Genomic DNA, 12,687 nt, shown 5'->3' with positions numbered 1-12,687 from the left:
ATTTTCACCCATATTTTACATGATTAAAATTACAAGATATGAAAACTTCTCAGCAGTTTTTAATAGTATTTTTATCCCATAAGCTACTCTAACAATTTATTGATTGATATATTTGAATTCAGCCAGGTTCCCCCCTCCAGGTTTTGTAATATTCAAGTTCATAACCACCACCATGCTTAGTTATTAAGTAAATCAATTTGTAAGCAGAAGCTTTCCTAGTCATGTATTTAAGGCAAAGCTTTAAGAGAAGAGTACTTTAAATTTCATTTGTAAATACATAAATTTCCATAGGAAGTCACAAATCCTCAAACAGAAAAATGTGCTTTATCAGGGTTATCCTGATACAGAAATGAAACTTGGGAGACATATTTTTACAGTAGAAACATGATGAAAATTCTAAATTAGCTACAGCAGTAATAATGTACATTATGAAGGCTAAGGATCATTTATCAGGGAGACATATTTTTACAGTAGAAACATGATGAAAATTCTAAATTAGCTACAGCAGTAATAATGTACATTATGAAGGCTAAGGATCATTTATCAAGTGATGCAAACATAAGTGTTAACTCCCTGAAAGGCACATTTCTTTATAACAATTTTGCTTAATCTTCCTCCTTGTTTACTGAAAAAATATTCAAAATGTACACACATTAAAACAAAGATTTGATTTCAACGTGCGGTAGCAGCATTGGATTCTAAAACACCCTATCTTCTTTTCCTCTATTATTAGTTTGAACAAATAACGTTTCCTGGAAATCAGAGCATTGAGTTTGAAATGTCAAAATGCTAGAGAAAAGGGGGGAGTCATCTAGAAAGAATTCCACAGGGAAAGTGCACAGTTCAATCTTTACCTATGTAGGTCATGGCACATCTTACCTTTTTTAGGTGGGCTTTCTCCTAATTGATGGTCCCACCCTCTTGGGCAGTGAGTTTCAAAGTGTTCTTCAGTTATCACGGGAGAAAGGGATTTCAATAAAATCATACATGTTGGTATGGATGCTGGCTAATCAAAGAGGAAAATGAAATTGACTTAGAGGATGAGACAATGAAAAGGTATTATGACATGTATTAGACTGAATGGAGGGAACAGAGTGGATTAGTCTCTTCAAAATTTGTTTTTGCTTTGTACATAAAACCCTTCAAAATGTGGATAGGAGAGATGAAGCTCAGTGTACTTCCTAATGAACAAAATGTCAAAGTGGAAAGAATGCAAATGGTCATAAAACTTACAGCTTGGAGGAAGCCTACAAAATGAGGCAGGCCCAATTAAGTGGAACTTAGAACATAATATAAAGTGCCTGGGGACCCCCTCAGTTAAACAGTACATGTGAATACAAAATTAACATTAAGGCCACTCAAGGAGAAGAAATAATTAAGCAAGATGCGCTTGGCTTGCTTCATAGAGCAGAGGTAAGAGATGAATTTTCCGTCTGGCGTGCAACAGCAAGGAAGGTAACCACAGAACTCTGGCTAGTATTAGGGCAACCTGTGCCAAAGCTAATCCACCATAAGCCAACATCTTGATTCCCATCTGTTTGCTAAATGTTCCTTTGGAGTGAAAAAGTGGTTTGTTTGTTTTTTCCTGAAAGTTTACGGGGAAATTTTTTGTGCTTTAGTGCCCACAAATCATATACATTCACTTATATTACATATACATTTCCCCTTGACAGATTTGCATCTTTGTAGATAAAAATGCTAAATTTTGATAAATATTATTTACATTTATCTTGGCTATTATTCTCCAAATTTACAAAATGTGGGAGACAAAGTTGTTAGTCCTCAATGTTTAGTGTCCTTATATGCTTGAATATATATTATCAAAAGCATTATTAGCCTATTTTCCACTTTCAAATCTACCTATCTGTATTAGGCAGTGATATCTGAAGATATCATTTTCTCCCTTATATTTTCCAAGTGTTTTTTTAAAAAAAAAGACTTATTCTTCAGTTTTGGGAGGTAGGTGAAAATCATCCTCTTGTTGCACGTGAGGACACTGAGGCACACTGAGCTTAGGTGACAGAGAATCCAAGGCAGAAGCAGGATTAAAAGTCAGATTAAGTGGCTAACATGCATATATATACGTGAAAATAAATTACAGGGCACTACCTGGGTAGCATTTGGTGTAGGAAACCTATTTTGATTATTTTGTGTGAATAAAGTTCATTTCACTGAGGCTGGATTGGGAAGACAGAATGGGCCTCTAATCAGCTCTCTCATTTAGGAAGGTTCAGAGTAATGGAGTGCGTGTAGAGCCTGTCTAGGACTAAAACTCAGGGCAGTGGACTCCCAGAATCACTGTCTTTTTTTTTTAACCACTAATATTCCACACTGGCTTAATAAAAGTAGAACCGTGCTTAAGGATCGTGTAATATAAAAATATAAGAGAATCATGTAAAACAGAAAATATTTATAAAGCTCACTGACATACTGGGGTTTGAGCTAAGAAACCAGAAAAAATAATGAGTATATATATAGAGAGAGAAGATGGAATATGGAAAGAATAAAATTTAACTCAAAGTATATGGTCTATTAACATTTAATATCTGCATTATCTTTGTAAATTATTTCCTTGCAGCTGTATTTGTGCTGAGCAGGTCTGACTTTTAGATTAAAAATAAAACATTTTCTCATAACCACACTTCCCCTTCCTCTGCCCAGCTCAGAGGGCTTTTGATTTGGGGATTGTAGGTATGCCACAGAGTATATTATTCCTCTCTTTTAAAAAAATGGTAACTTAGCCCAAACTCCTATGTTTTTATGTTTAAAAAAATAAATCTCTTAACATTTGGCATATAACCATGTGGGGAATCAATGTCATCATTTGCTCTACCATGACTGTAAGAAATATGTTTCTATGTGCAGACCTGTGAGAAAATCTAGGTAGGTAGACAGCCTTGACTTACCATGCAGAAGGCCCCTAAGAATAGAAAAACAGAAATGAGTTTTTAAAATCAGTTTTTCATAATCTCAAAACTCTACCACTAAAGTAGAATGCTTTAGTAAAAAAAATTCCATTGCAATGTTTATGTCACTGAGACATGACCTAAAATCCACATTAGCCTTCATTATTTAAATGACCCACCTCTGAACTCTTCTCTGTTTATAAGAACTGGCAATCATATTAGGAAGCAGGTTACAACATAGAACACAAACCTGCAGAAGTTGTTTCCAAATGTAAAAAATCGTAATATTCATGAATTTCTTAGTCCTTTTAGATTTATATCCGATGATGCCTTTTTCATTAAAAGCTCCTGTGCTCATATTTACTCAGAGTTGTCATCATCACCATTAAGGTATCTTGACTCTCCATGCTTCAAGACAAAAAAATCTTCAGTCTTAAGTCCATATCTTTCTAGAGCCTGACTCAGTTTCACTGGAGGTTCTAAGTAATGCTGGCCAAGGGCAGAGAGAAACAAAAATGGAAAAAGATTAAGCATACATATATTTGGGGGGATATGTCAAACAAGAGTTCAAACTAAAATAACCAACACAGCCTACTTAAAGTAATGCTCTTCCTTTTCACTGAAGCATTAGCAAATGAGTCAATCATACTTTCTAATATAGGATCATTAAGCCAATAGAAATGTCATATTTATCAATCTGTTAACACCATGCATGTCAAATTTGGCCAACTTAGATTGAGCATTATTAGACTGCATGAACTCTGATCACTATTTCCCTACATGAAATCCCAGTCTAAATGGAATCAATGCTAAAGAATTAAGTGTTACCAATAGTTTGGGAGAACAGAGAAACTTAGATTATAAGGAAGAGTATGTGTGTACAAGCAAACGCTAGAGAAAATATTTTTGGCTGAAGAAGGGTTGTCATCCCCAAACCCCAACCAAATACTGATTCTGTAGTCTATGGATTGAAGAGGGGCCTGAGGAAGAGATTTAACAGGTGGAGTTACCTTTTGTTTCCTCACCTTTTCATAACTCAAAAAAAAAAGACAGCACACTGTTGAAGAATGTTTCAACATACTCAAATGTTTACCAAATAAACTGAAACCACTTGAACATGTGTTATAGTTAAAGAAAGCAAAAGGTATAAAAGAAATCATTTCACCAGTTATTTCTCTTTTGAGCTAAATATTTACAGTGTATAGTAGCTATTTTTACAGCGAATAAAGGAAAAAAACACGTATTACACCAAGGGTTTTTTTCCCCAATTTCAATTAGAAAAGCTATAAAATGTTAAAATTAAAGCAGAAATAAAAATCAAACAGTCTCTATACTCTGATCACTGGTGGTAAGTCTGCTTCTACCCTCCATGCAGCAATGGCTGGTGAGTACCCAGAGAGCGGCCAGGTCAGTGAACTAATAAAAACCCTTGCCTTCCTAGAGCTTTCATCCCAATACAGAGACAGATAAGAAATGAATAAAGAAAACAGTATCTGAGTGGGTGACATGTTCTGGGTAGAACATAGTTGGTAAGTGTCGGGGGTGGAGGTTTAATTTTAAATACAACCATCTAAGAAGTCCCCTTGGAGATGGCAACTTGAACAAAGACCTGAGGGAGCAGACTGCACCAGGCTTTGTAGGCAGCTGTGAGGGCTGTGGCTTTGACGGGGAGTGTGATGGAAAGCTGCAGGTCCTTCTGGCACAGGAGGGTCACAATCTGATCTAAGGGGTAAAGGCTGCTGCCCTCTGCAGCGTTGAGAACAGACTGTAAGGGGCAGTGTGGCATCAGTGACGGGGGTAAGAGGTACTCAAAGTCTAAATACAATCTAAAGGATGAGCTGACTGCGTGTGGGGAAAAGCTGGAGGGAGGATATGAGAGAAAGAGAGTAAAGGGTTTGGCCTGAGGAACTGGAAGGAGGGTGTTGCCATTTACTGAGATCAAGAGAAATGATTTTGAGAGAAGATCAGGAAGTTTGGTTTTAGACTGAAGTTTTGGGTACCTGATGGGCATCCAAGTGGAGAAGTCAGGTAGGCAGCTGGATACATAAACATGGATTGTAGGGGGAAACCTGGGCTAGAGAGGTACAGTGGGTAGATGGTGTTTAAAGCCGTAAGACTAATGAGATGCCCAAGGGAGTAACCAACTAGAGAAGAAATGGGGCCCCTGGACTGAGTCCTAAGGCACTCCCTGCTGACGAGGAACTAGCAGCAGAGAGTAGGAAGGGCCAGCCAGTGATGTACTAGGAAAACCAGGCAAGTCTTCTGTGGCTTCAGATGTACACATTGCTAACAGTTACTGGCCACACGTGGGTCTTTTCTCCCCGCTTGCTCACTTCCATGTTTATGGCTACATTTAGAGGGTCAGGGATGCCTTCCCACTGACTATGGAGTAACTGAGGTTAACTCTGCATTAGTTACCCGGTATTCCTAGAGAGAGCCACTTATTAATGGGTTAGTTGACAACAGGAATCCACTTTTAGTCTTTTTTATGCATATAGGAGATTGCTAATATATCCCCCATGAGATTTAACTGTAAATAATAGCCCAAGTCAAGAAGCTTCCCTTGCAAAATTGTTTTTAAGAGATTTCAAAATGATGAAATTCTTTCCCAATGAAAAATAATTTTCTGTTAAATTTTTTCTCCCCTGTGCTCTCTCTACAAGTCTTGGCCAACAATACACTTACACAATTGCCCTACACTAATAATGTCTTTCCTAGACTGTAACTTTAGTTATAAGCTATAATTTAGTATGGATTTTGATGTTGCAGTATCTTTCTGCTTCAACCATCTAGAAGGGAGCTCTAGAAGTAGGCAAGAAAGCCTCTGAGTGACTGATAGCTATCTCTTAGTACAAGCACATTAATCCTGCAGGGAAGGTAAAAATGCCCAATAGCCATGGGACCAAACAATATGTATACAGCAAGGTAGTAGGTTACACATATATACCATGGAATATTACTCAGCCATAAAAAGGAACAAAACTGAGTCATCTGTAGTGATGTGGATGGCCCTGGAGTCTGTCATACAGAGTAAAGTAAGTCACAAAGAAAAACAAATACCATGTATTAACGCATATATATGTAAACTAGAAAAATGGTAATGATAAAACTAGTGGTGGGGCAGGACTAAAGACGCAGACGTAGAGAACGGACTTGTGGACACAGTGGGGGAAGGGGAGGGTGGGACGAATTGAGAGAGAAGCATTGACATACATACACTACACCACGTGTAAAATAGACAGCTAGTGGGAAGCAGCTGCATAGCACAGGGAGATCAGCTCGGTGCTTTGTGACCACCTAGGGGGGTGGGATGGCGAGGGGATATAGGTATGCATATACCTGTGCAGCAGAAACTAACACAACACTGTAAAGCAATTTTAATCCAATAAAGATGTGGGAAAAGAAAAAGTAAGTGGTGAAAGCAGAAGCTCCCAGCAGTGTGGACCCATTAAGGGCCAGGCAACCAGCCCCAGACAGCTCATACATTCCCTTTCAAAGGGGCCACTGTTTTATGATCTACTCCAACAGAAGAGACTCAAAATAAAGACCCTGGTCATTTAAGAAGTTAACATATATTATGTAGTGCCTACAGTTTGTTTCTACCAAAACTAGTCGGTTAAGTTGAAGTGCTTAAATACATCATTTAGGAAATTCACTCATCATTCCTTAGATGAATCAGATGTTGCCATACGTACAATTTTAAAGTGTCGCCAAGTCAATACATCCTTAAGCTGCTTATATTATAGTAAGCAGTTATTACAACTATTTACATGCAAATCATTTAAAACTGTTTGCAAAGCATAGGCTAAACATCCTCCCCCAAAATTCCATGTACTTTATAATTTATTTAGCAAACTCGCAGTTCTCAATTTATGCAACTAATGTCAAAAAGACTAAATGAGGGCTCCCCTGGTGGCGCAGTGGTTGAGAGTCCACCTGCCGATGCAGGGGACACAGGTTCGTGCCCCAGTCCGGGAAGATCCCACATGCCATGGAGCGGCTGGGCCCGTGAGCCACAGCTGCTGGGCCTGCGCGTCTGGAGCCTGTGCTCCGCAACGGGAGAGGCCACGGCAGTGAGAGGCCCGCGTACCAAAAAAAAAAAAAACTAAATGAGAGTGTGTTTTATATTTCATTAAGAAATAAAGATGAAGTTTAGATTTAAAACAGTAATTCTTGAAGGCTGCATTAACACAATAACTCTTGAAGACTGAGGTTTTCTCTCCTCATCTTCTCATCTCTATAAAAAACATAGCCACCTTCCCAATTACTCAAGTTAAAAATTTAGCAGGCTCCCTGACTTCAGACTATACTACAAAGCTACAGTAATCAAGACAGTGTGGTACTGGCACAAAAACAGAAAGACAGATCAATGGAACAGGATAGAAAGCCCAGAGATAAACCCACGCACATATGGACACCTTATCTTTGATAAAGGTGGCAGGAAAGTACAGTGGAGAAAGGACAGCCTCTTCAATAAATGGTGCTGGGAAAACTGGACAGGTACATGTAAAAGTATGAGATTAGATCACTCCCTAACACCATACACAAAAATAAGCTCAAAATGGATTAAAGACCTAAATGTAAGGCCAGAAACTATCAAACTCTTAGAGGAAAACATAGGCAGAACACTCTATGACATAAGTCACAGCAAGATCCTTTCTGACCCACCTCCTAGAGGAATGGAAATAAAAACAAAAATAAACAAATGGGACCTAATGAAAATTCAAAGCTTTTGCACAGCAAAGGAAACCATAAACAAGACCAAAAGACAACCCTCAGAATGGGAGAAAATATTTGCAAATGAAGCAACTGACAAAGGATTAATCTCCAAAATTTACAAGCAGCTCATGCAGCTCAATAACAAAAAAACAAACAACCCAATCCAAAAATGGGCAGAAGACCTAAATAGACATTTCTCCAAAGAAGATATACAGAAGGCCAACAAACACATGAAAGAATGCTCAACATCATTAATCATTAGAGAAATGCAAATCAGAACTACAATGAGATATCATCTCACACCTGTCAGAATGGCCATCATCAAAAAATCTAGAAACAATAAATGCTGGAGAGGGTGTGGAGAAAAGGGAACACTCTTGCACTGCCGGTGGGAATGTGAATTGGTTCAGCCACTATGGAGAACAGTATGGAGGTTCCTTAAAAAACTACAAATAGAATTACCATATGACCCAGCAATCCCACTACTGGGCATATACCCTGAGAAAACCAAAATTCAAAAAGAGTCATGTACCAAAATGTTCATTGCAGCTCTATTTACAATAGCCCGGAGATGGAAACAACCTAAGTGCCCATCATCGGATGAATGGATAAAGAAGATGTGGCACATATATACAATGGAATATTACTCAGCCTTACAAAGAAACGAAATTGAGCTATTTGTAATGAGATGGATAGACCTAGAGTCTGTCATACAGAGTGAAGTAAGTCAGAAAGAAAAATACAAATACCGTATGCTAATATGGAATTTAAGGAAAAAAATGTCATGAAGAACCTAGGGGTAAGACAGGAATAAAGACGCAGACCTACTGGAGAACGGACTTGAGGATATGGGGAGGGGGAAGGGTGAGCTTTGACAGGGCGAGAGAGAGTCATGGACATATTCACACTAACAAACGTAGTAAGGTAGATAGCTAGTGGGAAGCAGCCGCATGGCACAGGGATATTAAGCTCGGTGCTTTGTGACAGCCTGGAGGGGTGGGATAGGGAGAGTGGGAGGGAGGGAGACACAAGAGGGAAGACATATGGGAACATATGTATAACTGATTCACTTTGTTATAAAGCAGAAACTAACACACCATTGTAAAGCAATTATACCCCAATAAAGATGTTAAAAAAAAAAAATTTAGGAGTCATCCTTGACTCTTCTCTTTGCAAGGTTTAATAAAATACTATTACTTCATCTAAGTTGCTGAAATGTTATATATAGAACATAAACATACATATATCTAAATTTACCTATATACATATAGAACACACATACACACACACGGAATAAGACACTGCTTCTAAATAATAGTGGTAAACCAATGGAAACCAGTATCAAATTCCCCCTTCTCCAAATACACAGACACAGAAACACACACACATCATATTCTCCTTCACCCTTCCCATGCCCGTGGACATTCATTTATTGATTCCATTCTGTCCCCCAACAGTGTGGCTCAGGGCCACAGCATTGCGGAATGGGAATTCTGACTGGGGGGGGAGTCGGCAGGGGGCAGGCAGTGTATTAATTCTGGAATAAGATGCAACTAGGGAGAGGGCAGGCCAGAAATAGGACAGAGAGGGAGTGCTTAAATCAGCATGAAAGCACAGGGCTCCTGCAGAGAGGCCGTGGAATGTGGAAGATGCCACACAGAGCAAAATAGAAGCCAAGTTCAGTCATCTGTTTCTAAATTTTGCTTAGGGCAGGCCCTGGATCGAGGAAAGGAGAGAATGGTTTTTGCTAAGCTTCTGTTTGATCCCACAACCCTGGCTAGTAGCAGAGTTCCAGGGTTCAGCTACCTTAAGGAAAAATAAGCTCTTCTGTACTAGTCTAGGAATAAAACCACCTTTTATCCCAATGCCTGGCACACAGCAGACACCAAGTCAGTGTTTACTGGATGAATAACATACTTCTGAAAACTTCCAAGCTGTCCAGCCTCACTTCCCCCATTGCCCTCTCTATCATCCATACTCTGGCTGAACCGATTCCTCACCATTCCCCATGCTTGCTGCCTCCAATCCCACACTTTCCTCCTCTTGAAATGCCTTCCTCCTTGCCTTTTCACAGCCAAGTTCAAATGTCAACTCTTCCACGAAGCTCTCCCTGATCCCTGCAATTCGTAACAGTCCCTGACTCTGAGACCACTTTATCTGTCCCACTTTACAACACTCTGAGTAATTATGTGCATGTCTCGTATCTTCTGCCAGAACAAAAGCCTCCCGTGAGAGGGATGACATGATGGTTCATTTTTCTATTTACTAAGGCTGCGCACATTTTTGGTTATATAAACACATGCTTCATTAACTACAGAAATAAGCCAAAAGAACAACATGCACTGAGGATTTTTTTTCCCACTGTACATAAATATCGTTTTACTAATTAATATGACTTACCACCCTAAGTCACTTGATGACCACGCAGGTTCTGATTCTAGTTTGGTTCCCGAACACACTGCAGGGTACAGTGATCAGTCCTATCATCGGTCAGACACGTCACGAGTTATTGTTACCACAGTCACACTCACCTCATTCGCTAAGGCAAAAGTTCCCCAGTGAATTGCCACAGATCTCTTTGTCTGCACATCAATGTGAATCTTTACAGCCTCTTCTGGGTCTACATGCTGGTATTTCATAAACCACCTGATAAAACACAGTAATGTATTAAATCTGGGCTTTTAAGTATACAATAAATTCTAATTACTGCTTCATGTAATCAACCTTTAACATTCTGCACAGGAGTGAATCACAGTAGGCAAAACCATCTCCCTTCAGTCCACTTTTCTGCCGGAAAAAAATAAGAATCTTTCTTCTACAAACTGCTATAACAGTAGATAAGTCTCAAGCAAAACCTCCCTTTGAACAGTAGGATTTTGTTTCACATGCATTTTTATTTCACTGATGATTTATTCTGAAGATATCTTCTTCTTACTTTAAAAAGCAGATATTTTGCAGTCCTGGTATGAATGAAAGAAACGGAATAATGGGCAAAGAACTAGAAATCAAAACTCCAGTTGCAAATAACCTTGCTGAAACAATTTTTTTATTAACGTGCTAAAGTGAAAAGGAAACAAAAATTAGTGTATAATTTGTAAGATCAGGAGCAAAAAAAATCCAGTTTCTATTCAAGGATTTTATTTAAATACCATACAACTGATGAATGAGGTGTTTGGTTTGGCAAGAAGAAAGGGTACATCAGGGAGACTAAATAGAGTTTAGCAATGTGAAAGGCTGCCTCATGCCTGGGAAGAGACGGCTCTGGAGGCAGGGGGCCTGGGCGTGAATCCCAGCTCTACCAATTCCTGGGAATGCCTTTGGAGCTGCTTCAGTTTCTCCAGCTGCCATTTCCTGGTCCGTGAAATAGAAACTATGCCCACTTCACAAGGTTATTGTGAGGATTAAACAAGACAAAATTTATTCAAAGCATGAAGTACAGCAGCTACTTCATAGAATTCTTCCAAAAGAGTAGGGAGTTGACAAAGCCAACACTTCCAGGAGCATTATTTCTGATACAAAAGTAAAATGTACTACATACAGGCATATCCTTTGCTTGCCCAGCCAGCAGTTTATTTATTTTTATAAATTTATTTTATTTATTTATTTTTGGCTGTGTTGGGTCTTTGTTGCTGCCCACCGGCTTTCCCTAGCTGCATCGAGCAGGGGCTGCTCTTCGTTGCAGTGCGCAGGCTTCATTGTGGTGGCTTCTTGTTGCAGAGCGCAGGCTCTAGGCACGTGGACTTCAGTAGCTGTGGCACGCTGGCTTCAGTAGTTGTGGCTCGCGGGCTCTAGAGCACAGGCTCAGTAGTTGTGGCGCACGGGCTTAGTTGCTACGCGGCATGTGGGATCTTCCTGGACCAGGGCTCAAACCCGTGTCCCCTACATTGGCAGGCGGATCCTTAACCACTGTGCCACCAGGGAAGCCCCCCCAGCCAGCAGTTTAGAAGAGGTAAAACAACAGTGTCTTCACATTATTTATATCCTGGGTCTGCTACTGGCAATGAACACTGCAGTGAAGATTAAGGGATCTGGATTGAGCAGGGGGCTGCTGCACTTTGTAGAACACGTCATGGAAAAGTTCATCCATCTGCACAGCACAAGGGTTGTTATTTACTGTTAGGAGTTGCCGGGCCTGATGGGAGCCCCAAAACAAAGCCACTGTGTTCTCAACAAGAGATTAGAGAAGCACTTGTTCTGCTTTATCTCCTGACACTTAGAATTCAGGGCAAGATGAAAACAGTTTTGGCTGTTTCTCTCTACTGATTTTTTAAAAACTCCTACTTCAAATCAAAGGGATAGACATATTCCTTTTCATGTCTGAAATACATTTAAAATGTTTACTCTGGTATACAAATTAAAATAAAAAGTCAAAATCCTAACCGACTTGGATAGAATGCCCGATGACAGGAGATCCCAAAAGTACGGGTGAAAACATTCTAAGCAGATTATTGAAAATCGTTTTGGGTGTGATCATCTTACATTTATAGACTACTCTGAAGTTTTGTTGATAACAACATTTCTAAAACTTTAGTACTGGGGCTTCCCTGGTGGTCCAGTGGTTAAGACTCCAGGCTTCCAATGCACAGAGCATGGGTTCGATCCCCAGTCAGGGATCTAAGATCCCACGTGCCATGCAGCATGGCCAAAAAAACTAAAAATAAAAATAAAACTTTAGAACTGACTAGAGAACTGGAATACAGAGTAGAGGCTACTGCCAATTTAATTCTTTAGAGCAAATACTGTCCTCCCCATCCTTCTCCCATCTTAGTGACAAGACAGCTGCAGTGCAAGAAGCAAGGGGGAATTATGTGAGTGCATTTGTGTACTTCGGTTGTACGTATTTTATCATCACCTGTATATGACAAGTCTGTATATTTCTACATATGAAAATTTTATTTTCACAAGTATAAGTATTCTAATATACTAAGAACATATATTGAATAAGGATCAATACCATATAAAATTGATTTGTAAACAGGTTGACTGATGTTTTAAGAGGTTTCATTAGAATTCAGAATTAGAATTATGTGAAATTCAAGCACTACTATTGGCTTATAATAAT

General features: G+C 39.3%; 1 protein-coding gene across 7 annotated transcripts in view; it reads right to left on the bottom strand.

The window, feature by feature from the left end:
* Positions 1-6: 6 nt before the first annotated feature.
* Positions 7-12,687, bottom strand: part of NAPEPLD (N-acyl phosphatidylethanolamine phospholipase D) — a 51,101-nt gene continuing 38,420 nt past the window's right edge. For 5 of the 7 annotated variants that reach the window (XM_029233426.1, XM_029233428.1, XM_029233427.1 and 2 more), the window contains 2 exons: positions 10,157-10,271; positions 7-3,395 (listed from right to left, as the gene is read on the bottom strand). In XM_029233426.1, coding sequence (XP_029089259.1) covers positions 3,267-3,395; positions 10,157-10,271 — 244 coding nt within the window. In that variant the 3' untranslated portion in view covers positions 7-3,266. The remainder of the gene's footprint in view (positions 3,396-10,156; positions 10,272-12,687) is intronic. The other 2 variants (XR_003795223.1, XR_003795224.1) reach the window with 2 other exon arrangements.

Source organism: Monodon monoceros, unplaced genomic scaffold, assembly GCF_005190385.1.
Source record: "Monodon monoceros isolate NGI ecotype Baffin Bay Population unplaced genomic scaffold, NGI_Narwhal_1 Super_Scaffold_2, whole genome shotgun sequence".
NCBI classification, from domain to species: domain Eukaryota; kingdom Metazoa; phylum Chordata; class Mammalia; order Artiodactyla; family Monodontidae; genus Monodon; species Monodon monoceros.
This window is presented reverse-complemented; position numbering and strand designations above follow the sequence as displayed.